The sequence below is a fragment of the Salvelinus alpinus genome, chromosome 9 (genome assembly GCF_045679555.1).
Source record: "Salvelinus alpinus chromosome 9, SLU_Salpinus.1, whole genome shotgun sequence".
NCBI lineage: Eukaryota > Metazoa > Chordata > Actinopteri > Salmoniformes > Salmonidae > Salvelinus > Salvelinus alpinus.
In genome coordinates this window covers 408,651-436,190 of record NC_092094.1, presented here as the reverse complement: position 1 = coordinate 436,190, position 27,540 = coordinate 408,651, and the positions used below count along the sequence as shown (strand labels likewise).

General features: G+C 45.6%; 1 protein-coding gene across 1 annotated transcript; it reads left to right on the top strand.

Annotated features, from left to right (window-relative positions):
• saxo4 (stabilizer of axonemal microtubules 4) lies at positions 1-22,098 on the top strand. The gene is made up of 11 exons (XM_071415624.1): positions 1-215; positions 615-732; positions 2,914-3,058; positions 3,188-3,248; positions 4,007-4,101; positions 13,376-13,441; positions 13,729-13,815; positions 17,156-17,227; positions 17,492-17,586; positions 19,053-19,154; positions 21,946-22,098. Exons 1-11 carry the CDS (start codon positions 98-100, stop codon positions 21,962-21,964), a joined length of 978 nt encoding a protein of 325 aa, XP_071271725.1. The 5' UTR covers positions 1-97; the 3' UTR covers positions 21,965-22,098.
• The last annotated feature ends 5,442 nt before the right edge of the window (positions 22,099-27,540 follow it).

The following is a 27,540-nucleotide window of genomic DNA, read 5'->3' as shown; positions in this document are numbered from 1 at the left end:
TCTTCTCTCCAGGTTACAGGCAGCGCTTTTTCTCTGTCTATCGTTGTTGCTAGTGAAGTTAACTGTAGTATTTATCCATTATCCTGGTCCGTCACAGATGGTTAGTCAGGTAGACATGGTCACCAGGCCCTCTCTAGGAGGAACAGGAAGCCCAGGAGGCCGCTTGGCCAACACCTCCCTCAACCTCTACTGTACCTCCTACAGGGCTTCTTACGGTGAGAACAAGAAATCTGATATGACTTGATTATAAACGCTCTATTGTATTGAATTATATTTTATTTTATTCTACTGATGGTAAGATAGTATCCACTACATTTGCCTGAAGTGTTCTGCTTTCTCAAGTATACTCTGCTTTCACCCTCAATGATACGCTTGTGTGATTTTTAACAATGCAAAGCCAGATTCCCTAATGACTCACTCGCATGGCCACACACTGGTCCCAATTACCTCACTAAAATGTGTACTTGTTCACTTCCCATCACTGATTTCAAAGGAAATTTGAATTCCCATAAGAAATATGGTGGAACTCTAGCCCTCTTTTACTCTCATGAGAGGTATTATTGAGAAGCCCTCCCCCCCAACCCCTTCCCATCTTACTGTCATATCTTATCCAGGCAAAGAAGACTTCAGTCCGTGTCTAGGTCATCATTTCGGAACAGGTTACTCTGCCAACCTGAGACCTGCTGTTTACTACAGCCCTAGTCTGGACCACACTGATAACCCACAGTTCGGGTAAGACTATACTATATTATACTATACTATATTATACTATACTATATTATGTTATACTATGCTATATTATACTATATTATACTATACTATATTATGTTATACTATGCTATATTATACTATACTATATTATACTATACTATATTATGTTATACTATGCTATATTATACTATACTATATTATACTATACTATATTATGTTATACTATACTATATTATACTATACTATATTATATTACACTATATTATACTATACTATATTATGTTATACTATACTATATTATACTATACTATATTATGTTATACTATATTACACTATATTATACTATATTATACTATACTATATTATATTATACTATATTATACTATATTATATTATACTATATTATACTATACTATATTATATTATACTATATTATACTACAGCCCCAGTGGGCCATATGTCATAAAATGTAGTGCACTGTGTAGGGACACTACACAGTGCACTACATTTTATGACCCACATAGGGCTCTGGTCCAAATAAAGTAATTAAATAGTCTGGACTAAGGCAAAACGACCCACAGGGCAGGAGACTAGTAGTCTTGACCGAGCCAGAACGGCCCACAGGACAGGAGACTAGTAGTCTTGACCGGGCCAGAACGGCCCACAGGACAGGAGACTAGTAGTCTTGACCGGGCCAGAACGGCCCACAGGACAGGAGACTAGTAGCCTTGACCGAGCCAGAACGGCCCACAGGGCAGGAGACTAGTAGCCTTGACCGAGGCAGAACGGCTCACAGGGCAGGAGACTAGTAGCCTTGACCGAGGCAGAACGGCCCACAGGGCAGGAGACTAGTAGCCTTGACCGAGGCAGAACGGCCCACAGGGCAGGAGACTAGTAGCCTTGACCGGGCCAGAACGGCCCACAGGACAGGAGACTAGTAGCCTTGACCGAGGCAGAACGGCCCACAGGACAGGAGACTAGTAGCCTTGACCGAGCCAGAACGGCCCACAGGACAGGAGACTAGTAGCCTTGACCGAGCCAGAACGACCCCCTGGACAGGATGCTAGTCTACCGAGCCAGAACGACCCCCTGGACAGGACGCTAGTAGCCTTGACCGAGCCAGAACGACCCCCTGGACAGGAGACTAGTAGCCTTGACCGAGGCAGAACGGCCCACAGGACAGGAGACTAGTAGCCTTGACCGAGCCAGAACGAGCCCCTGGACAGGATGCTAGTCTACCGAGCCAGAACGACCCCCTGGACAGGACGCTAGTAGCCTTGACCAAGCCAGAACAATCCCCTAGACAGGACGCTAGTAGCCTTGACCGAGCCAGAACGACCCCCTGGACAGGATGCTAGTAGCCTTGACCAACCCAGAACGACCCCCTGGACAGGATGCTAGTCTACCGAGCCAGAACGACCCCCTGGACAGGACGCTAGTAGCCTTGACCGAGCCAGTACGACCCCCGGGACAGGACGCTAGTAGCCTTGACCAAGCCAGAACGATCCCCTAGACAGGACGCTAGTAGCCTTGACCGAGGCAGAACGATCCCCTAGACAGGACGCTAGTAGCCTTGACCAAGCCAGAACGACCCCCTGGACAGGACGCTAGTAGCCTTGACCGAGCCAGAACGACCCCCGGGACAGGACGCTAGTAGCCTTGACCGAGGCAGAACGACCCCCTGGACAGGACGCTAGTAGCCTTGACTGAGCCAGAACAACCCCCTGGACAGGGTGCTAGTCTACCAAGCCAGAACGATCCCCTAGACAGGACGCTAGTAGCCTTGACCGAGCCAGAACGACCCCCTGGACAGGACGCTAGTAGCCTTGACCAAGCCAGAACGATCCCCTAGACAGGACGCTAGTAGCCTTGACCGAGCCAGAACGACCCCCGGGACAGGGTGCTAGTCTACCGAGCCAGAACGACCCCCTGGACAGGACGCTAGTCTACCGCAGAGCTCTGGCCAAAAGAAGTGCATTTTTAAAAATATGTTGCCATCTCAGATATGCCACCCAGAGGTGCTTACTGGTAGTGATAGGAATCCTATGCTCATAAATATATAATATTATGTGGTCCTGTATGGCTCAGTTATCAAGAGCTTGGCGATAGGAATGCCAAGGTCATAGGTTCAATCCCTGCAGGGATCACATATACAGTGGATTATAACAGTGACATCAAGCGTGTGTTTTGGGTCTTCTCCAGGCGTTCTCTGCTAGATAGTTTCCAGTCTCAGACTAAGCGACACTTCCAGCCCCTGACCAGACCTGATGGGTCAGAGACCCTGCCTTGCCCCAGTGGACAGATCAGAGAGAGTGGATACCTACAACTCAAGACACGGCCTACAGCAGTGAGGAGGAGAGAGGGAGGGATGAGGGAGAGAGACTGAGAGAATAAATGGATTTTAAGTGTATTTCTGTCTCCCTCCCTCCATCCATCCCTCCCTCCCTCCCTCCCTCTCTCCCTCTCTCTCCCCCAGAATGTATCCATCCAGACAGAGTATATGGATCACTTTGTTCCATATCGTCCCAGACCACCAGGTACAGTGTAATATACTGAGGAGCTGAATGGTTTCGTAATACCCTTTTCACAGAACTGACCAGAACAGACCAGAACTGTGCAGGCTCTGATGCAGGCTCTGATGCAGGCTCTGATGCAGGCTCTGTGCTGGCTCTGATGCAGGCTCTGTGCTGGCTCTGATGCAGGCTCTGTGCTGGCTCTGATGCAGGCTCTGTGCTGGCTCTGATGCAGGCTCTGTGCTGGCTCTGTGCAGGCTCTGTGCTGGCTCTGATGCAGGCTCTGTGCTGGCTCTGATGCAGGCTCTGTGCTGGCTCTGATGCAGGCTCTGTGCTGGCTCTGTGCTGGCTCTGATGCAGGCTCTGTGCTGGCTCTGATGCAGGCTCTGTGCTGGCTCTGATGCAGGCTCTGTGCTGGCTCTGTACTGGCTCTGTGCTCTGTACTGGCTCTGTGCTGGCTCTGTGCTGGCTCTGATGCAGGCTCTGTGCTGGCTCTGATGCAGGCTCTGTGCTGGCTCTGTGCTGGCTCTGATGCAGGCTCTGTGCTGGCTCTGATGCAGGCTCTGTGCTGGCTCTGTGCTCTGTACTGGCTCTGTACTGGCTCTGTGCTGGGGGGCATAATGAGGAGAACACAACTTGCCTCTGCTCCGTTTGTTGTGTGAAAAGTGTATTACTCCTCTGGCAAAACTGATTGCAATGACGTAGTTTCACCCAGCTCTGCCCGCTGCAGGGAAGGGGCTGTTTAGAGAGCAGTGCATAAATGACACATGATTGTCCTTTAGTTTCTCAGAAGCACCAGTTAGTGGGAGCCCAAGGAGAGAGCGGTTTCACTGAAGGGACGGCCCTGCAACCCAACACCTTTCTGCCCCAGTACATGGTTAGTGATGCTCCCTCTAAGTATACAACATTACCACATGGTTAGTGATGCTCCCTCTAAGTATACAACATTACCACATGGTTAGTGTTGCTCCCTCTAAGTATACAACATTACCACATGGTTAGTGATGCTCCCTCTAAGTATACAACATTACCACATGGTTAGTGATGCTCCCTCTAAGTATACAACATTACCACATGGTTAGTGTTGCTCCCTCTAAGTATACAACATTACCACATGGTTAGTGTTGCTCCCTCTAAGTATACAACATTACCACATGGTTAGTGATGCTCCCTCTAAGTATACAACATTACCACATGGTTAGTGTTGCTCCCTCTAAGTATACAACATTACCACATGGTTAGTGTTGCTCCCTCTAAGTATACAACATTACCACATGGTTAGTATTGCTCCCTCTAAGTATACAACATTACCACATGGTTAGTGATGCTCCCTCTAAGTATACAACATTACCACATGGTTAGTATTGCTCCCTCTAAGTATACAACATTACCACATGGTTAACGTTGCTCCCTCTAAGTATACAACATTACCACATGGTTAGTATTGCTCCCTCTAAGTATACAACATTACCACATGGTTAGTGATGTTCCCTCTAAGTATACAACATTACCACATGGTTAGTGATGTTCCCTCTAAGTATACAACATTACCACATGGTTAGTGATGCTCCCTCTAAGTATACAACATTACCACATGGTTAGTGATGTTCCCTCTAAGTATACAGCATTACCACATGGTTAGTGTTGCTCCCTCTAAGTATACAACATTACCACATGGTTAGTGATGCTCCCTCTAAGTATACAACATTACCACATGGTTAGTGATGCTCCCTCTAAGTATACAACATTGCCACATGGTTAGTGTTGCTCCCTCTAAGTATACAACATTACCACATGGTTAGTGATGCTCCCTCTAAGTATACAACATTACCACATGGTTAGTGATGCTCCCTCTAAGTATACAACATTACCACATGGTTAGTGTTGCTCCCTCTAAGTATGCAACATTACCACATGGTTAGTGATGCTCCCTCTAAGTATAGAACATTACCACATGGTTAGTGATGCTCCCTCTAAGTATACAACATTACCACATGGTTAGTGTTGCTCCCTCTAAGTATACACCATTACCACATGGTTAGTGATGCTCCCTCTAAGTATAGAACATTACCACATGGTTAGTGATGCTCCCTCTAAGTATACAACATTACCACATGGTTAGTGTTGCTCCCTCTAAGTATGCAACATTACCACATGGTTAGTGATGCTCCCTCTAAGTATAGAACATTACCACATGGTTAGGGATGCTCCCTCTAAGTATACAACATTACCACATGGTTAGTGTTGCTCCCTCTAAGTATACAACATTACCACATGGTTAGTGATGCTCCCTCTAAGTATACAACATTACCACATGGTTAGTGTTGCTCCCTCTAAGTATACACCATTACCACATGGTTAGTGATGCTCCCTCTAAGTATAGAACATTACCACATGGTTAGTGATGCTCCCTCTAAGTATACAACATTACCACATGGTTAGTGTTGCTCCCTCTAAGTATACAACATTACCACATGGTTAGTGATGCTCCCTCTAAGTATACAACATTACCACATGGTTAGTGATGCTCCCTCTAAGTATACAACATTACCACATGGTTAGTGTTGCTCCCTCTAAGTATACAACATTACCACATGGTTAGTGATGCTCCCTCTAAGTATACAACATTGCCACATGGTTAGTGATGAGCAGACCTGGGTTCAAATACTATTGGAAATAATATCAAATACTCTACCTTGGCTTGTTTGAGATTGCCTGGCACAATGTAAACAATAGAAAACCCCGGCCATCTGTCACTCCAGGATAGAGACAACACTTAGTAACCCAGGTCTGGTCACATGGTTAGTGATGTCAGTAACCCAGGTCTGGTCACATGGTTAGTGATGTCAGTAACCCAGGTCTGGTCACATGGTTAGTGATGTCAGTAACCCAGGTCTGGTCACATGGTTAGTGATGTCAGTAACCCAGGTCTGGTCACATGGTTAGTGATGTCAGTAACCCAGGTCTGGTCACATGGTTAGTGATGTCAGTAACCCAGGTCTGGTCACATGGTTAGTGATGTCAGTAACCCAGGTCTGGTCACATGGTTAGTGATGTCAGTAACCCAGGTCTGGTCACATGGTTAGTGTCATATCTCCTAGGTTGCATCCTAAATGGCACCTATTCCCTATATAGTGCACTAATATTGACCAGGGCCCATAGGCTCTAGTATAAAGTAGTGCACTAATATTGACCAGGGCCCATAGGCTCTAGTATAAAGTAGTGCACTAATATTGACCAGGGCCCATAGGCTCTAGTATAAAGTAGTGCACTAATATTGACCAGGGCCCATAGGCTCTAGTATAAAGTAGTGCACTAATATTGACCAGGGCCCATAGGCTCTAGTATAAAGTAGTGCACTAATATTGACCAGGGCCCATAGGCTCTAGTATAAAGTAGTGCACTAATATTGACCAGGGCCCATAGGCTCTAGTATAAAGTAGTGCACTAATATTGACCAGGGCCCATAGGCTCTAGTATAAAGTAGTGCACTAATATTGACCAGGGCCCATAGGCTCTAGTATAAAGTAGTGCACTAATATTGACCAGGGCCCATAGGCTCTAGTATAAAGTAGTGCACTAATATTGACCAGGGCCCATAGGCTCTAGTATAAAGTAGTGCACTAATATTGACCAGGGCCCATAGGCTCTAGTATAAAGTAGTGCACTAATATTGACCAGGGCCCATAGGCTCTAGTATAAAGTAGTGCACTAATATTGACCAGGGCCCATAGGCTCTAGTATAAAGTAGTGCACTAATATTGACCAGGGCCCATAGGCTCTAGTATAAAGTAGTGCACTAATATTGACCAGGGCCCATAGGCTCTAGTATAAAGTAGTGCACTAATATTGACCAGGGTCCATAGGCTCTAGTATAAAGGAGTGCACTATGTAGGGAATAGGGTGCCATTTTTCACACAGCATATTCTTAGCCCAGAAATCACAGAATTTTACCCTCAGTAAACACTGATGGTGTTCAATTTCACACTTTTGAAGTGTGTTTTGAAGTGAACCAAGAGAAAGTGTTGAATTTACACTTTTCAAAGTGTTGCCCTTTTAACACCGATACTTTCAAATGTTACACTAACTCATTGTTCAAGTTACCTTCACAGCAAAGGATTCAGACCCATTCACTTTTTCCCCATTTTGTTATGCTATGAAATGGATTTAATTAAAAAAACATCTACATCCCATAATGACAAAGCGAAATGTGTACAGAGTATTCAGAGTATTCAGAGTATTCAGAGTATTCAGAGTATTCAGAGTATTCAGAGTATTCAGAGTATTCAGAGTATTCAGAGTATTCAGAGTATTCAGAGTATTCAGACCCTTTGCTATGAGACTCAAAATTGAGCTCAGGTGCATCAAACCAAATCAAATCAAATGTTTTTATAATAGCCCTTCTTACATCAGCTGATATCTCAAAGTGCTGTACAGAAACCCAGCCTTAAAACCCCAAACAGCAAGCAATGCAGGTGTAGAAGCACGGTGGCTAGGAAAAACTCCCTAGAAAGACCAGAACCTAGGAAGAAACCTAGAGAGGAACCAGGCTATGAGGGGTGGCCAGTCCTCTTCTGGCTGTGCCGGGTGGAGATTATAACAGAGCATGGCCAAGATGTTTAAATGTTCATAAATGACCAGCATGGTCAAATAATAATAATAATAATAATCACAGTGGTTGTAGATGGTGCAACAGGTCAGCACCTCAGGAGTAAATGTCAGTTGGCTTTTCATAGCCGATCATTCAGAGTATCACTATACTGTATATAGTCCTGCTATTGTTATTTACTGCTGCTCTTTAATTATTTGTTATTCTTATCTTTTACTTTTTTTTTGTTGGTATTTTCTTGAAACTGCATTGTTGGTTAAGGGCTTGTAAGTAAGTATTTCACTATAAGGTCTACACCTGTTGTATTCAGCATTTCACTGTAAGGTCTACTACACCTGTTGTATTCAGCATTTCACTGTAAGGTCTACTACACCTGTTGTATTCAGCATTTCACTGTAAGGTCTACTACACCTGTTGTATTCAGCATTTCACTGTGAGGTCTACTACACCTGTTGTATTCAGCATTTCACTGTGAGGTCTACTACACCTGTTGTATTCAGCATTTCACTGTAAGGTCTACTACACCTGTTGTATTCAGCATTTCACTGTAAGGTCTACTACACCTGTTGTATTCAGCATTTCACTGTAAGGTCTACTACACCTGTTGTATTCAGTATTTCACTGTAAGGTCTACTACACCTGTTGTATTCAGCATTTCACTGTGAGGTCTACTACACCTGTTGTATTCAGCATTTCACTGTGAGGTCTACTACACCTGTTGTATTCACCATTTCACTGTGCGGTCTACTACACCTGTTGTATTCAGTATTTCACTGTGCGGTCTACTACACCTGTTGTATTCAGCATTTCACTGTGAGGTCTACTACACCTGTTGTATTCAGCATTTCACTGTGCGGTCTACTACACCTGTTATATTCAGCATTTCACTGTGAGGTCTACTACACCTGTTGTATTCAGCATTTCACTGTAAGGTCTACTACACCTGTTGTATTCAGCATTTCACTGTAAGGTCTACTACACCTGTTGTATTCAGCATTTCACTGTGAGGTCTACTACACCTGTTGTATTCAGCATTTCACTGTCAGGTCTACTACACCTGTTGTATTCAGCATTTCACTGTAAGGTCTACTACACCTGTTGTATTCAGCATTTCACTGTAAGGTCTACTACACCTGTTGTATTCAGCATTTCACTGTGAGGTCTACTACACCTGTTGTATTCAGCATTTCACTGTCAGGTCTACTACACCTGTTATATTCAGCATTTCACTGTGAGGTCTACTACACCTGTTGTATTCAGCATTTCACTGTAAGGTCTACTACACCTGTTGTATTCAGCATTTCACTGTAAGGTCTACTACACCTGTTGTATTCAGCATTTCACTGTGAGGTCTACTACACCTGTTGTATTCAGCATTTCACTGTCAGGTCTACTACACCTGTTGTATTCAGCATTTCACTGTAAGGTCTACTACACCTGTTGTATTCAGCATTTCACTGTAAGGTCTACTACACCTGTTGTATTCAGCATTTCACTGTGAGGTCTACTACACCTGTTGTATTCAGCATTTCACTGTCAGGTCTACTACACCTGTTGTATTCAGCATTTCACTGTCAGGTCTACCTACACCTGTTGTATTCAGCATTTCACTGTGAGGTCTACTGCACCTGTTGTATTCAGCATTTCACTGTGAGGTCTACTACACCTGTTGTATTCAGCATTTCACTGTAAGGTCTACTACATCTGTTGTATTCAGCATTTCACTGTGAGGTCTACTACACCTGTTGTATTCAGCATTTCACTGTGAGGTCTACTACACCCGTTGTATTCAGCATTTCACTGTAAGGTCTACTACATCTGTTGTATTCAGCATTTCACTGTGAGGTCTACTACACCTGTTGTATTCAGCATTTCACTGTAAGGTCTACTACATCTGTTGTATTCAGCATTTCACTGTGAGGTCTACTACACCTGTTGTATTCAGCATTTCACTGTAAGGTCTACTACATCTGTTGTATTCAGCATTTCACTGTGAGGTCTACTACACCTGTTGTATTCAGCATTTCACTGTAAGGTCTACTACATCTGTTGTATTCAGCATTTCACTGTGAGGTCTACTACACCTGTTGTATTCAGCATTTCACTGGGAGGTCTACAACACCTGTTGTATTCAGCATTTCACTGTGAGGTCTACTACACCTGTTGTATTCAGCATTTCACTGTAAGGTCTACTACATCTGTTGTATTCAGCATTTCACTGTGAGGTCTACTGCACCTGTTGTATTCAGCATTTCACTGTGAGGTCTACTACACCTGTTGTATTCGGCGCATGTGACAACATTTTATTTGAAGTATAGCTTTATGATTGAAGTCTTTAGGTCTAACGCTTTAATACGTAATCATTTTTGCTCTCCAAATTCATTATATAAATAGGCCCATTTAATTTTGTCTGGTTTGCCATTCCAAATAAAAATGGAATATTCTTTGCTCAGATAATAAAAAAACAAGTTGTTAGGTGTAGGCAGGGCCATAAGTAAATAGGTAAAGATATGAAAGAATGAATCTGTAATGAACACGAGGGGAGACAGAGCTGGTTTCAAGCACAGGGCACAGTAGGTGTTCATTTAGTAAAAGACCACAGGAGGAGGCAGGTAGCTGGGTCCAGGAGCAGGCAGAAGGTCATACACAGGAGGAGGCAGGTAGCTGGGTCCAGGGGCAGGCAGAAGGTCATACCTAGGAGGAGGCAGGTAGCTGGGTCCAGGGGTAGGCAGAAGGTCATACCCAGGAGGAGGCAGGTAGCTGGGTCTAGGGGTAGGCAGAAGGTCATACCCAGGAGGAGGCAGGTAGCTGGGTCCAGGAGGAGGCAGGTAGCTGGGTCCAGGGGCAGGCAGAAGGTCATACACAGGAGGAGGCAGGTAGCTGGGTCCAGGGGCAGGCAGAAGGTCATACACAAGGGGTCCAAAGGCAACAGTACAGGCAGGGAAAAGGCTAGTAACGTAGTCCGGGAGATCAGGCAATAGGTTGATAACAGGAAATCCGATAGGCTAAAGTACAGGCAGGGAATAGGCGTCGTTAGTGAGGCAGGGGAGGATTAAATTACTGCAAAAACAGAGCTCTGAATAGAAGTGTATCACAAAACAAACAATACCTCACAGTGATGGGCTGCAAAGAACTGAACTAAATAGTGTGTGATAATGACATACAGGTGTGTGAACAGGTGATCAGAATTCAGGTGATTGGGATCTGGAGAGTGAGCTGCGTTCAGGGGATCTAGGTGTTTGAGGGTGTGAGCTGGAAGTAGATGTTAAACTATCAGGGTGATTTTTCCAGTAGCAAGATCTTATCTAATTTGACTAACATTCAATTTTTTTTTTTAATTATTAATTGAACCTTATTTACAATGATGGCCTACCCCCAGCCAAACCCGGACGACGCTGTGCCAATTGTGCCCTGCCATATGGGACTCCCAATTTCCGGCCGGATGTGATACAGCCTGGAATCGAACCGGGGACTGTAGTGACGCCTCTTGTACTGAGATGCAGTGTCTTTGACCGCTCCGCCACTCGGGAGCCCAAAATGTATTGTAGTGAGATTATTTATTTATTTCGAATATGAATACAGAGTATTTTCACTGCACTATCAGAACGTTTTATTGGTAAACTACATGGTAATGTGAAAGTACTTTTTTTTTTTGTCATCTAATACGTAATATAGAACACTTAACATAACTAGATTTTAATCCAGAGAGGTCAGGAAAATGATCTAGATCCTCTATGAGGCTGTGGATCCAAATTGTGGATTTAGAAGAAAACGTGAATCATCAGCGTACAATGACACCTTTGTTTTTAAGCCCTGCATTTCCAATCCCTTTTAAATGATTATTATTATGATTTTAATAGCTAACATTTCGATGGCGATAAAGAAATAGATAAAAAATAATAAAGAATAGATATGCCGATAGTGAACAACCATGTTTTACTCCTCTTGACATTTTAAACAATGTATTCCATATAGACAATAAAAATACAATAATTTCTGTGTTATTAGTTTAAGCAGACTGTGTTTGTCTGTTGTTGTGACTTAGATGAAGATCAGATCACATTTGATGACCAATTAATGCAGGTGTCCAGGTAATTCTAAAGGGTTCACATACTTTTTCTTGCCACTGTATAAGAAATTCTCAAAAAATGTAAAATAGTCCAGGCATTTATATATCAATTCCAGTCTTACTTTATCAAAGGCCTTTTCAAAGTCAGCTATGAATACCAGGCCTGGTTTCCAGTACTTGTCTTGTATTATCTCCATTGTATGGCTGTTACGTTCATCCATTTTCAGTCCTGTGGCCTTCACCAAGTGAGATCCTAGGTGAATATGTCATTCAAATAAGATTATTCTGGTTTGCAAAGTGTTGTGCTATTGGAATGCAGGTAGAATGGAGATATCCAACATTTCACATTTTTATTCACCCTTAATCTGCATTCAGAATGTTTGATGTGTCGTGAAGACTAAGATTTGAGACTAAACTGGACAACCGTTTCAGTAACGGGTGCAATAAATCCATATAACAGATTGGATTAGTTTATAAAAAAATTATGTTATTTGATATTCGAGTAGCGTCAGATTATTAATCAATCAATGTCCATGCAAATAAACATAGATATTGAAACAAACAATTCTAAAAATCAAACTGCATCAGAGCATGCTGGGAAATATGACAATGATGGGTGTGGTTTTGGTTTTACACTGGTTATTAAAACCTACACTGGGGTTCTTTTATAAACAAAATTGTTAATTTAACACTTACAGATTTAATTTAACACCTGATTCAACAGGAGAAATGTTACACTGAATAATCAACACTTACTAGCAACTGTCCAGTTTGACACCCTGATTGAAGAACAGTACTTCTTTAACAAGAGTTTCAAAGCAGCACCAGCTGGCATTCAGTCATAGTAACACCACATCAACACCAAAACTGACCAGGACACGGACGGTTTTACTGTGCCTAAGAAGAAATTGTTAATCTGTTCATTAAAAGAAAATCAAACAGGAACTGGAGTAGAATATTCAAATTAACTGACAGCGTAATTCTGTGATATTCATGCCCTGAAAAAAAGTCTGTGCTAACCCTGAGGTTGACATTATCCCACTTTAGCATGAGCAGTCACTTAACCCCAAGGCTAAGCAGTCTGCGTCCCAACTAAAGGATAAACATCACGCCCGCGTCCCAAAATGGCTCCCTGTTCCCTACTTAGTGCACTACTGTTGACCAGGACCCCTAGGGATTTGGTCAGAAGTCCTTCACTATACAGAGAATAGGGTGCCTTTTGGGACGCGTCCAATGGGAAGTAAACAGCTTTACGTAGCACCTCGTTCATCCTCCATTTTGTTTTTATGTTGTATTATATCAACGTAACCACACGGCTGATCATTTTTCATCTTCGTTGTGTCTTTGTTCCTGTTATTAAAATGTGTGTGTGTGTGTGTGTGTGTGTGTGTGTGTGTGTGTGTGTGTGTGTGTGTGTGTGTGTGTGTGTGTGTGTGTGTGTGTGTGTGTGTGTGTGTGTGTGTGTGTTATTAGGTCAATCCTAGGAGGACTGAGAACTCTGTGATGAGAGATGACTTCCTGCCAATATCCTTTCTTCAGGTTGGCTCTAACGTGTTTTTATTTGTCCTTGTTCTCTATCTGCCGATATGTCACAGTAGATTAGAATATACGTCCGTCTCTTGTAAAACCATCTCTTCTATAATTAGAGGATGAATGTGTGTTTGTGGTTTGTCTTTTTGTTTTGTGAGTTGTCTTTTTGTTTTGTGGTTTGTCTTTTTGTTTTGGGAGTTGTCTTTTTTGTTTTGTGTGTCTGTGGGTTTCAGAGCAGAGGACAAAATAAAAATGTATTTTGGCACAATAATCAAGATCTATTCTGTGTGTTCCAGGGCTCTGAGATGCTCCCCAGGCTGGTCAGTAGAGGCCCCAGAGAAACAGGCTTCACCAGGGACACCGTGGACCCTCTGGCCTGTCTAGTGTGTACTGTAGACGATCTCTCTCAATGTAAAAAACGAAATACTCACAGGCCCTGGGATACTGGTGGACAGGGTCTGCCAGTCACTGGGACGACAATCCACATTGGGATGTGGGGAGGTTTTAGCAGGTGGAATAGTGGAGAACAATGGGAGATCTACTCAGTAGTAGTGCAAATACCATGGTATTTGGCTATATGGACACTCAATCACCTAGTGAGATATACATGGAGGAGATTTAATATCCTGACCTAGTGAGATATACATGGAGGAGGTTTAATATCCTGACCTAGTGAGATATACATGGAGGAGGTTTAATATCCTGACCTAGTGAGATATACATGGTGGAGGTTTAATACCCTGATCTAGTGAGATATACATGGAGGTTTAATATCCTGACCTAGTGAGATATACATGGAGGAGGTTTAATATCCTGACCTAGTGAGATATACATGGTGGAGGTTTAATATCCTGACCTAGTGAGATATACATGGAGGAGGTTTAATATCCTGACCTAGTGAGATACACATGGAGGAGGTTTAATATCCTGACCTAGTGAGATATACACGGAGGAGGTTTAATCAAGCTGGTCGTCTCGACTACTTCCTTATGTCCTCGCTGGCACAAAAGTTGTCCAAACTTTTGACTGGTACTGTATATCTATAAATATATATATAAATACGTTAAGTATGGATTTGGGACTAAAAGATATGTTTGCAGGATGTCATGTACTAGCTATGGGGATTAATAATTCCAATTTGTCCAAACTGAAGCGGTCATAACCGATATATAGAGGTCTCTTCTTTGTGTCTGTGCCCAGATGGGGCCTGTGACAGCACGGGCAACGCCATCGAGGCGATCTCTATTCTAAAGTTGAACGTACCGCGCTCTACCAACTGAGCTACAGAGGACCATCGTGTGGGTCGTGGACAAGTACACGCTTGTGGAAATAGGGGTAGAATATTGAGATCAGTGGCGGCTGCTGACGGGAGGACGGCTCATAATAATGTCTGGAACAGAGCGAACGGAAGCCATTCCACGGACTCCTCTCCAGTCATTACCGCCAGCCCATCCTCCACCAGCCTCCTGTGATTCAGATGTATAGCCAGACGGACGGCTCCAACCTTCAAGAGACAAAAAACATTGATGTCTATTTGGCCAAAACATATATGTCTATTATGTGCTGTACTATATTGTACTGTATGCTACTGGACTGTACTCTACTGTACGGTACTGCACTGTATTCTACTGTATTCTACTGTACTCCACTGTACTCTACTGTACTGCACTCTACTGTATTCTACTGTACTCCACTGTACTCTACTGTACTGTACTCTGCTGTACTCTACTGTACTCTGCTGTATAGTACTCTACTCGACTGTACTCTACTGTACTCTACTCTGCTGTACTGTACTGTACTCTACTCTGCTGTACTCTACTGTACTGTACTGTACTGTACTCTACTCTGCTGTACTTCACTGTACTCTACTGTACTCTGCTGTACTCTACTCTACTATACTGTACTCTGCTGTACTCTACAGTACTCTGCTGTACTCTACTCTGTTGTACTCTGCTGTACTCTACTCTGTTGTACTCTGCTGTACTCTACTGTATAGTACTCTACTCGACTGTATTCTACTGTATTCTACTGTACTGTACTCTACTCTGCTGTACTCTACTGTACTCTGCTGTACTCTGCTGTACTGTACTCTACTCTACTCTGCTGTACTCTACTGTACTCTGCTGCACTCTACTGTACTGTACTGTACTCTACTCTACTCTGCTGTACTCTGCTGTACTCTACTGTACTCTACTCTACTCTGCTGTATTCTACTGTACTCTACTCTACTCTACTGTATAGTACTCTACTCGACTGTATTCTACTCTACTCTACTCTGCTGTACTCTACTCTATTCTACTGTACTCTGCTGCTATGCGGATGTCTGCTAAAGTGGATCTGATTGAATCCGCCCCTTAGCCTTTGGTTTACAAACCAACCCAGTTTGAAGAAGAGGAAGATATAGACCCACTATAGAAGACTGATCCCATAGGAAGATATAGACCCACTATAGAAGACTGATCCCATAGGAAGATATAGACCCACTATAGAAGACTGATTCCATAGGAAGATATAGACCCACTATAGAAGACTGATCCCATAGGAAAATATAGACCCACTATAGAAGACTGATTCCATAGGAAGATATAGACCCACTATAGAAGACTGATCCCATAGGAAGATATAGACCCACTATAGAAGACTGATTCCATAGGATGATATAGACCCACTATAGAAGACTGATTCCATAGGATGATATAGACCCACTATAGAAGACTGATTCCATAGGAAGATATAGACCCACTATAGAAGATTGATCCCATAGGAAGATATAGACCCACTATAGAAGACTGATCCCATAGGAAGATATAGACCCACTATAGAAGACTGATCCCATAGGAAGATATAGACCCACTATAGAAGACTGATCCCATAGGAAGATATAGACCCACTATAGAAGACTGATCCCATAGGAAGATATAGACCCACTATAGAAGACTGATCCCATAGGAAGATATAGACCCACTATAGAAGACTGATCCCATAGGAAGATATAGACCCACTATAGAAGACTGATCCCATAGGAAGATATAGACCCACTATAGAAGACTGATCCCATAGGAAGATATAGACCCACTATAGAAGACTGATCCCATAGGAAGATATAGACCCACTATAGAAGACTGATCCCATAGGAAGATATAGACCCACTATAGAAGACTGATCCCATAGGAAGATATAGACCCACTATAGAAGACTGATCCCATAGGAAGATATAGACCCACTATAGAAGACTGATCCCATAGGAAGATATAGACCCACTATAGAAGACTGATTCCATAGGAAGATATAGACCCACTATAGAAGACTGATCCCATAGGAAGATATAGACCCACTATAGAAGACTGATACCATAGGAAGATATAGACCCACTATAGAAGACTGATCCCATAGGAAGATATAGACCCACTATAGAAGACTGATCCCATAGGAAGATATAGACCCACTATAGAAGACTGATTCCATAGGAAGATATAGACCCACTATAGAAGACTGATTCCATAGGAAGATATAGACCCACTATAGAAGACTGATCCCATAGGAAGATATAGACCCACTATGCTATGCTGACTGATCCCATAGGAATCCCCACACAGTCGACTACTTTTAAATGTTGGAAGTCCTCAATGGCAATGTCTATACTGAAACGACTTACTTCCTGTGTATTACCTCTAAGCTGCTCTGTTATACTGTATGATGTCACTTCCTGTGTATTACCTCTAGGCCTCTGTGTTACCTGGCTCTGGGACTCAGAAGATCAGCTCACCTGCTGACCAGAAGTTGATTGGGATGAAGGTTAGAGAGCTATATCATACACGCCTTAATAAGACATTCTGAAGGCTCGTACATGCTTATAACATTTTCTAAAGCATTATACGAACAGGGTAAAGTGTTACCGTTAGTTACTGGCCGGGTAAAGTGTTACCGTTAGTTACTGTCAGGGTAAAGTGTTACCGTTAGTTACTGTCAGGGTAAAGTGTTACCGTTAGTTACTGTCAGGGTAAAGTGTTGCCGTTAGTTACTGTCAGGGTAAGGTGTTACCTTTAGTTTGGTTTCCAGGAGCGTTCAGGATTCATCCTCAACTCACCAAATCTGAAAAGCCTTTCACACACACCGTCTGACCCCTCACGCGTCCGCACGCACTACCAGTCCAAGTAGGTAGCTCTTTTTATTTACATCATCTTGTCAAATGTCTTATGTTGTATTGTGTATTATTTTCATTATTGTTTTGGTGTGAATTAAAAACATAAGGGACTTGAGGTGAACGTCAGTAGTACATATTGCAGTGACGTCATGGTAACACGTTAGTCCTGACTGGGACTTGAGGTGAACGTCAGTAGTACATATTGCAGTGACGTCATGGCAACACGTTAGTCCTGACTGGGACTTGAGGTGAACGTCAGTAGTACATATTGCAGTGACGTCATGGTAACACGTTAGTCCTGACTGGGACTTGAGGTGAACGTCAGTAGTACATATTGCAGTGACGTCATGGCAACACGTTAGTCCTGACTGGGACTTGAGGTGAACGTCAGTAGTACATATTGCAGTGACGTCATGGCAACACGTTAGTCCTGACTGGGACTTGAGATGAACGTCAGTAGTACATATTGCAGTGACGTCATGGCAACACGTTAGTCCTGACTGGGACTTGAGATGAACGTCAGTAGTACATATTGCAGTGACGTCATGGTAACACGTTAGTCCTGACTGGGACTTGAGGTGAACGTCAGTAGTACATATTGCAGTGACGTCATGGCAACACGTTAGTCCTGACTGGGACTTGAGGTGAACGTCAGTAGTACATATTGCAGTGACGTCATGGCAACACGTTAGTCCTGACTGGGACTTGAGGTGAACGTCAGTAGTACATATTGCAGTGACGTCATGGCAACACGTTAGTCCTGACTGGGACTTGAGGTGAACGTCAGTAGTACATATTGCAGTGACGTCATGGCAACACGTTAGTCCTGACTGGGACTTGAGGTGAACGTCAGTAGTACATATTGCAGTGACGTCATGGCAACACGTTAGTCCTGACTGGGACTTGAGGTGAACGTCAGTAGTACATATTGCAGTGACGTCATGGCAACACGTTAGTCCTGACTGGGACTTGAGGTGAACGTCAGTAGTACATATTGCAGTGACGTCATGGCAACACGTTAGTCCTGACTGGGACTTGAGGTGAACGTCAGTAGTACATATTGCAGTGACGTCATGGCAACACGTTAGTCCTGACTGGGACTTGAGATGAAGAATGTAATAAAATGTATGCTCTCACTACTGTAAGTCTCTCTGGAAAAGAGCATCTGCTAAATGACTAACATGTAGATGTAAAATGAGATAAACGTCAGTTGTACATATTGTGGTGAATTCAGGGGGTAGTCCTCATCAGGACTTGAACCGTGGTCCCTGTGACTGTCAGTTAACTGTTACATCTAGAGGTCCAAACCTCTTGACAAGGTCTTACGGGCTAGTTTCCCGGACACAGCCTTATCCTGGACCAAAAAGCATTTTCAATAGAGATTCTTCATTGAGCTTTAAATCCAGGAAAAGGCGTACTCTGTGTCCGGGAAACTGCCCCTAGGTGTTGTACTGAGGTCGCTACAATATGTTCCAGGTTCTGTGACGTTTCAGCGCTGGAGAAGCTAAGAGCAGGCTGGACAAGGGGAGGCATCCACAAGCACAGGACCAATGGTTACACTGGGAGAGACACAGACAGGTAGACACACCGACAGGTAGACACACAGACAGGGAGAGACACAGACAGGTAGACACAGACTGGGAGAGACACAGACAGGTAGACACACAGACTGGGAGAGACACAGACAGGTAGACACACAGACAGGTAGACACACAGACTGGGAGAGACACAGACAGGTAGACACACAGACTGGGAGAGACACAGACTGGGAGAGACACAGACAGGTAGACACACAGACTGGGAGAGACACAGACAGGTAGACACACAGACAGGTAGACACACAGACTGGGAGAGACACAGACAGGTAGACACAGACTGGGAGAGACACGGACTGGGAGAGACACAGACAGGTTGACATACAGACAGGGAGACACACAGACAGGTTGACATACAGACAGGGAGACACACAGACAGGGAGACACACAGACTGGGAGACACACAGACGGGTAGACACAGACTGGGAGAGACACAGACAGGTAGACACACAGACAGGTAGACACAGACTGGGAGAGACACAGACAGGTAGACACAGACTGGGAGAGACACGGACTGGGAGAGACACAGACAGATTGACACACAGACAGGTAGACACACAGACTGGGAGAGACACAGACAGGTAAACACACAGACAGGTAGACACACAGACTGGGACAGACACAGACTGGGAGAGACACAGACAGGTAGACACACACACAGGGAGACACACAGGGAGAGACACAGACAGGTTGACACACAGACAGGGAGAGACACAGACTGGGAGAGACACAGACTGGGAGACACACAGACAGGGAGAGACACAGACAGGTTGACATACAGACAAGTAGACACAGACTGGGAGAGACAGACTGGGAGAGACACAGACAGGGAGAGACACAGACAGGGAGAGACACAGACAGGTGGACACAGACAGGTAGACACAGACAGGTAGACACAGACTGGGAGAGACACAGACTGGGAGACACACAGACAGGGAGAGACACAGACAGGTAGAGACACAGACTGGGAGAGCCACAGACAGGTAGAGACACAGACAGGTAGAGACACCGACAGGTAGAGACAGACCGGTAGGTAGAGAGACAGACAGGGAGAGACAGACCGGAAGGTAGAGAGACAGACAGGGAGAGACAGACCGGTAGGTAGAGACACTGACAGGTAGACACAGACAGGTAGGTAGAGACACAGACAGGTAGACACAGACAGGGAGAGACAGACCGGTAGGTAGAGAGACAGACAGGGAGAGACAGACCGGAAGGTAGAGAGACAGACAGGGAGAGACAGACCGGTAGGTAGAGACACAGACAGGTAGACACAGACAGGGAGAGACAGACCGGTAGGTAGAGACACAGACAGGTAGACACAGACAGGGAGAGACAGACCGGTAGGTAGAGACACAGACAGGTAGCCACAGACAGGGAGAGACACAGACAGGTAGAGACACCGACAGGTAGAGACAGACCGGTAGGTAGAGAGACAGACAGGGAGAGACAGACCGGAAGGTAGAGAGACAGACAGGGAGAGACAGACCGGTAGGTAGAGACACTGACAGGTAGACACAGACAGGTAGGTAGAGACACAGACAGGTAGACACAGACAGGGAGAGACAGACCGGTAGTTAGAGAGACAGACAGGGAGAGACAGACCGGAAGGTAGAGAGACAGACAGGGAGAGACAGACCGGTAGGTAGAGACACAGACAGGTAGACACAGACAGGGAGAGACAGACCGGTAGGTAGAGACACAGACAGGTAGACACAGACAGGGAGAGACAGACCGGTAGGTAGAGACACAGACAGGGAGAGACAGACCGGTAGGTAGAGACACAGACAGGGAGAGACAGACCGGTAGGTAGAGACACAGACAGGGAGAGACAGACCGGTAGGTAGAGACACAGACAGGGAGAGACAGACCGGTAGGTAGAGACACAGACAGGGAGAGACAGACCGGTAGGTAGAGACACAGACAGGGAGAGACAGACCGGTAGGTAGAGACACAGACAGGGAGAGACAGACCGGTAGGTAGAGACACAGACAGGTAGACACAGACAGGGAGAGACAGACCGGTAGGTAGAGACACAGACAGGGAGAGACAGACCGGTAGGTAGAGACACAGACAGGGAGAGACAGACCGGTAGGTAGAGACACAGACAGGTAGACACAGACAGGGAGAGACAGACTGGTAGGTAGAGACACAGACAGGGAGAGACAGACCGGTAGGTAGAGACACAGACAGGGAGAGACAGACCGGAAGGTAGAGAGACAGACAGGGAGAGACAGACCGGTAGGTAGAGACACAGACAGGTAGACACAGACAGGGAGAGACAGACCGGTAGGTAGAGACACAGACAGGGAGAGACAGACCGGTAGGTAGAGACACAGACAGGTAGACACAGACCGGTAGGTAGAGACACAGACAGGGAGAGACAGACCGGTAGGTAGAGACCCAGACAGGGAGAGACAGACCGGTAGGTAGAGACACAGACAGGTAGACACAGACCGGTAGGTAGAGACACAGACAGGGAGAGACAGACCGGTAGGTAGAGACACAGACAGGGAGAGACAGACCGGTAGGTAGAGACACAGACAGGGAGAGACAGACCGGTAGGTAGAGACACAGACAGGTAGACACAGACCGGTAGGTAGAGACACAGACAGGGAGAGACAGACCGGTAGGTAGAGACACAGACAGGGAGAGACAGACCGGTAGGTAGAGCGTTTAACACACCACTATATTCTTGTGATATCCTGTTATGACAGAAATGTTGTATCTCATATTTCTCCCTTTTTGACTTCCCCTGTTCCTCTCTTCCACAGGTTTAACCTCAGGCACTGACAGCCAAGGTACAAAGTCAGACATCTGCTCGCCCATTAAATACCCTTAATATAACAGGGATGGTGTGTAACATATGCAATGTTCAGATGACAATGACATGGGTGCTGCTATTTCCATCCAAATAAAATGGTTGATTTTTATCCGTTTGGATTCAAAGACACAGAACTGTTGCCTCTGTTGTAAATCCACAGGAGCTGTGTTATTTTACTTTTATTTAACCTTTATTTAACTAGGCAAGTCAGTTAAGAACAAATTCTTATTTACTATGACAGCCTACTGCGGAGCCTGCAGCACAACAGATGTTTTACCTTGTCAGCTCGGGGGATTCGATCTTGCAACATTTAAGTTACTAGTCCAACGCTCCAACCACTAGGCTACCTGCCGCTCTAACCACTAGGCTACCTGCTCTAACCACTAGGCTACCTGCTCTAACCACTAGGCTACCTGCTCTAACCACTAGGCTACCTCCCCCTCTAACCACTAGGCTACCTGCCTCCTCTAACCACTAGGCTACCTGCCTCTCTAACCACTAGACTACCTGCCTCTCTAACCACTAGGCTACCTGCCTCTCTAACCACTAGGCTACCTGCTACCTGTCTCTCTACCACCAGGCTACCTGCCTCTAACCACTAGGCTACCTGCCTCTCTAACCACTAGGCTACCTGCCTCTCTAACCACTAGGCTACCTGCCTCTCTAACCACTAGGCTACCTGCCTCTCTAACCACTAGGCTACCTGCCTCTCTAACCACTAGGCTACCTCCCCCTCTAACCACTAGGCTACCTGCTCTAACCACTAGGCTACCTCCCCCTCTAACCACTAGGCTACCTGCCGCTCTAACCACTAGGCTACCTGCTCTAACCACTAGGCTACCTCCCCCTCTAACCACTAGACTACCTGCCTCTCTAACCACTAGGTTACCTGCCTCTCTAACCACTAGGCTACCTGCCGCTCTAACCACTAGGCTACCTGCCTCTCTAACCACTAGGCTACCTGCCGCTCTAACCACTAGGCTACCTGCCTCTCTAACCACTAGGCTACCTGCCGCTCTAACCACTAGGCTACCTGCTCTAACCACTAGGCTACCTCCCCCTCTAACCACTAGACTACCTGCCTCTCTAACCACTAGGCTACCTGCCTCTCTAACCACTAGGCTACCTGCCTCTCTAACCACTAGGCTACCTGCTTTAACCACTAGGCTACCTGCTCTAACCACTAGGCTACCTCCCCCTCTAACCACTAGACTACCTGCCGCTCCAACCACTAGGCTACCTGCCTCTCTAACCACTAGGCTACCTGCCTCTCTAACCACTAGGCTACCTGCCGCTCCAACCACTAGGCTACCTGCCTCTCTAACCACTAGGCTACCTGCCTCTCTAACCATTAGACTACCTGCCTCTCTAACCACTAGGCTACCTGCCTCTCTAACCACTAGGCTACCTGCCTCTCTAACCACTAGGCTACCTGCCTCTCTAACCACTAGGCTACCTGCCGCCTCTAACCACTAGGCTACCTGCCGCTCTAACCACTAGGCTACCTGCCGCCTCTAACCACTAGGCTACCTGCCTCTCTAACCACTAGGCTACCTGCCTCTCTAACCACTAGGCTACCTGCTGCTCTAACCACTAGGCTACCTGCCGCTCTAACCACTAGGCTACCTGCCTCTCTAACCACTTGGCTACCTGCCTCTAACCACTAGGCTACCTGCCTCTCTAACCACTAGGCTACCTGCTCTAACCACTAGGCTACCTGCCCCTCTAACCACTAGGCCACCTGCCACTCTAACCACTAAACCACTAGGCTACCTGCCGCTCTAACCACTAGGCTACCTGCTCTAACCACTAGGCTACCTGCCCCTCTAACCACTAGGCCACCTGCCTCCTCTAACCACTAGGCTACCTGCCTCTAACCACTAGGCTACCTGCCGCTCTAACCACTAGGCTACCTGCCTCTCTAACCACTAGGCTACCTGCCTCTAACCACTAGGCTACCTGCCTCTCTAACCACTAGGCTACCTGCCTCTCTAACCACTAGGCTACCTGCCTCTCTAACCACCAGGCTACCTGCCTCTAACCACCAGGCTACCTGCCTCTCTAACCACTAGGCTACCTGCCTCTCTAACCACTAGGCTACCTGTCTCTCTACCACTAGGCTACCTGTCTCTCTAACCACTAGGCTACCTGCCTCTCTAACCACTAGGCTACCTGTCTCTCTACCACTAGGCTACCTGTCTCTCTACCACAAGGCTACCTGTCTCTCTACCACTAGGCTACCTGTCTCTCTACCACTAGGCTACCTGTCTCTCTACCACTAGGCTACCTGCCTCTAACCACTAGGCTACCTGCCTCTAACCACTAGGCTACCTGCCTCTAACCACTAGGCTACCTGCCTCTCTAACCACTAGGCTACCTGCCTCTAACCACTAGGCTACCTGCCTCTAACCACTAGGCTACCTGCCTCTAACCACTAGGCTACCTGCCTCTAACCACTAGGCTACCTGCCTCTCTAACCACTAGGCTACCTGCCTCTCTAACCACCAGGCTACCTGCCTCTAACCACGAGGCTACCTGCCTCTAACCACTAGGTTACCTGCCTCTAACCACTAGGCTACCTGTCTCTCTAACCACTAGGCTACCTGCCTCTAACCACTAGGCTACCTGCCTCTAACCACTAGGCTACCTGCCTCTAACCACTAGGCTACCTGCCTCTCTAACCACTAGGCTACCTGCCTCTCTAACCACTAGGCTACCTGCCTCTCTAACCACTAGGCTACCTGCCTCTCTAACCACTAGGCTACCTGCCTCTAACCACTAGGCTACCTGCCTCTATCCACCAGGCTACCTGCACCTCTAACCACTAGGCTACCTGTCTCTCTAACCACTAGGCTACCTGCCTCTAACCACTAGGCTACCTGCCTCTAACCACTAGGCTACCTGCCTATAACCACTAGGCTACCTGCCTCTCTAACCACTAGGCTATCTGCCTCTCTAACCACTAGGCTACCTGCCTCTCTAACCACTAGGCTACCTGCCTCTCTAACCACTAGGCTACCTGCCTCTCTAACCACTAGGCTACCTGCCTCTCTAACCACTAGGCTACCTACCTCTCTAACCACTAGGCTACCTACCTCTCTAACCACTAGGCTACCTGCCTCTCTAACCACTAGGCTACCTGCCTCTCTAACCACTAGGCTACCTGCCTCTAACCACTAGGCTACCTGCCTCTATCCACCAGGCTACCTGCACCTCTAACCACTAGGCTACCTGCCGCTCTAACCACCAGGCTACCTGTCTCCACAGCTGCTCTGCCTATCTGGCAACCCGCGTGATATCAATCTAATGGAACTAGTCCTAAATTCTGCCTATCTGGCAACCCGCGTGATATCAATCTAATGGAACTAGTCCTAAATTCTGCCTATCTGGCAACCCGGGCAGACTCAAGCAAACGCCCAGGAGAGTATTTGAATAGTGTTTGAATCCAGGCCTGGAATGAAGAGGCAGTATTCAGGACAATGACCCCTGTGAGGTCATGCCGCATCGGCGTCACAGTAGTGTATCAGCGTGTCATCTTTTACCCCCCAGTAGACCTAGCCTCGCTCCCTACAGGCAACAGCACCAGCCAAGCCGACACAATTACATACAGTATTAGCAGTCGTTTTTCCCCTTTTCAAAATCGACACTAGTTTAAATAAATACAGGCTTACTGCGCCAAAACACAATGGGACAGTTTCCCGGGCAGACATAGATACATCTTAAACCCAGTCCTGGACTAAAAAGCATAAAAATAATCTGTTTCCGGGACTAGGCTTCATCTCGTTATTTGTGTAAAATTATATACTGTATTCTCAATGAATTTACCTGGTTAAATAACGGCAAAATAGAATAAATGAAAGTCTGGAGAAACACATAAAACGTAACACTTCCTCTACTACATGGTTCATAGCTGTGGATCTGTGTGGTACACCTGTTCCTTTCTGAACAGAGGACACGTCCCAAATGCACCTTATTCCCTATGAAGTACACTACTTTAGACCAGGGCTTGTAGGGCTCTGTATCAGGCATTAGAATAGTGTGTCGTTTGGGACGCACGGAGCCGTCGTTGAAACAGGACAAGGATGAGGCAGTTAAACGTTGCTGGTCCAATGACAGGAGGTGTTCTAATGATGCTGGTCCATTGACAGTAGGTGTTCTAATGATGCTGTCCAATGACAGAAGGTGTTCTAATGATGTGGTCCAATGACAGTAGGTGTTCTAATGATGCTGGTCCAATGACAGTAGGTGTTCTAATGATGCTGGTCCAATGACAGTAGGTGTTCTAATGATGCTGTCCAATGACAGAAGGTGTTCTAATGATGCTGGTCCAATGACAGTAGGTGTTCTAATGATGCTGTCCAATGACAGAAGGTGTTCTAATGATGCTGGTCCATTGACAGTAGGTGTTCTAATGATGCTGGTCCAATGACAGTAGGTGTTCTAATGATGCTGTCCAATGACAGAAGGTGTTCTAATGATGCTGGTCCAATGACAGTAGGTGTTCTAATGATGCTGTCCAATGACAGAAGGTGTTCTAATGATGTGGTCCAATGACAGTAGGTGTTCTAATGATGTGGTTCAATGACAGTAGGTGTTCTAATGATGTGGTCCAATGACAGTAGGTGTTCTAATGATGTGGTCCAATGACAGTAGGTGTTCTAATGATGTGGTCCAATGACAGGAGGTGTTCTAATGATGTGGTCCAATGACAGGAGGTGTTCTAATGATGTGGTCCAATGACAGAAGGTGTTCTAATGATGTGGTCCAATGACAGGAGGTGTTCTAATGATGTGGTCCAATGACAGTAGGTGTTCTAATGATGTGGACCAATGCCAGGAGGTGTTCTAATGATGTGGTCCAATGACAGTAGGTGTTCTAATGATGTGGTCCAATGACAGTAGGTGTTCTAATGATGTGGTCCAATGACAGTAGGTGTTCTAATGATGTGGTCCAATGACATTAGGTGTTCTAATGATGCCGTCCAATGACAGTAGGTGTTCTAATGATGCGGTCCAATGACAGTAGGTGTTCTAATGATGTTGTCCAATGACAGTAGGTGTTCTAATGATGTGGTCCAATGACAGTAGGTGTTCTAATGATGTGGTCCAATGACAGTAGGTGTTCTAATGATGTGGTCCAATGACAGTAGGTGTTCTAATGATGTGGTCCAATGACAGTGTCTAATGATGTGTCCAATGACAGTAGGTGTTCTAATGATGTGGTCCAATGACAGTAGGTGTTCTAATGATGTGGTCCAATGACAGTAGGTGTTCTAATGATGTGGTCCAATGACAGTAGGTGTTCTAATGATGTGGTCCAATGACAGTAGGTGTTCTAATGATGTGGTCCAATGACAGTAGGTGTTCTAATGATGTGGTCCAATGACAGTAGGTGTTCTAATGATGCTGTCCAATGACAGTAGGTGTTCTAATGATGTGGTCCAATGACAGTAGGTGTTCTAATGATGCCGTCCAATGACAGTAGGTGTTCTAATGATGTGGTCCAATGACAGTAGGTGTTCTAATGATGCGGTCCAATGACAGTA

Bases quoted from the DNA above. Each gene is read 5' to 3' on its own strand.
- saxo4 (XM_071415624.1), top strand. From the start codon at position 98: ATGGTTAGTCAGGTAGACATGGTCACCAGGCCCTCTCTAGGAGGAACA. The intron at 3,059-3,187 runs GTGAGGAGGAGA...TCTCTCCCCCAG, and splicing joins TCAAGACACGGCCTACAGCA to AATGTATCCATCCAGACAGA. The intron at 17,228-17,491 runs GTTAGAGAGCTA...TTTGGTTTCCAG, and splicing joins AGAAGTTGATTGGGATGAAG to GAGCGTTCAGGATTCATCCT.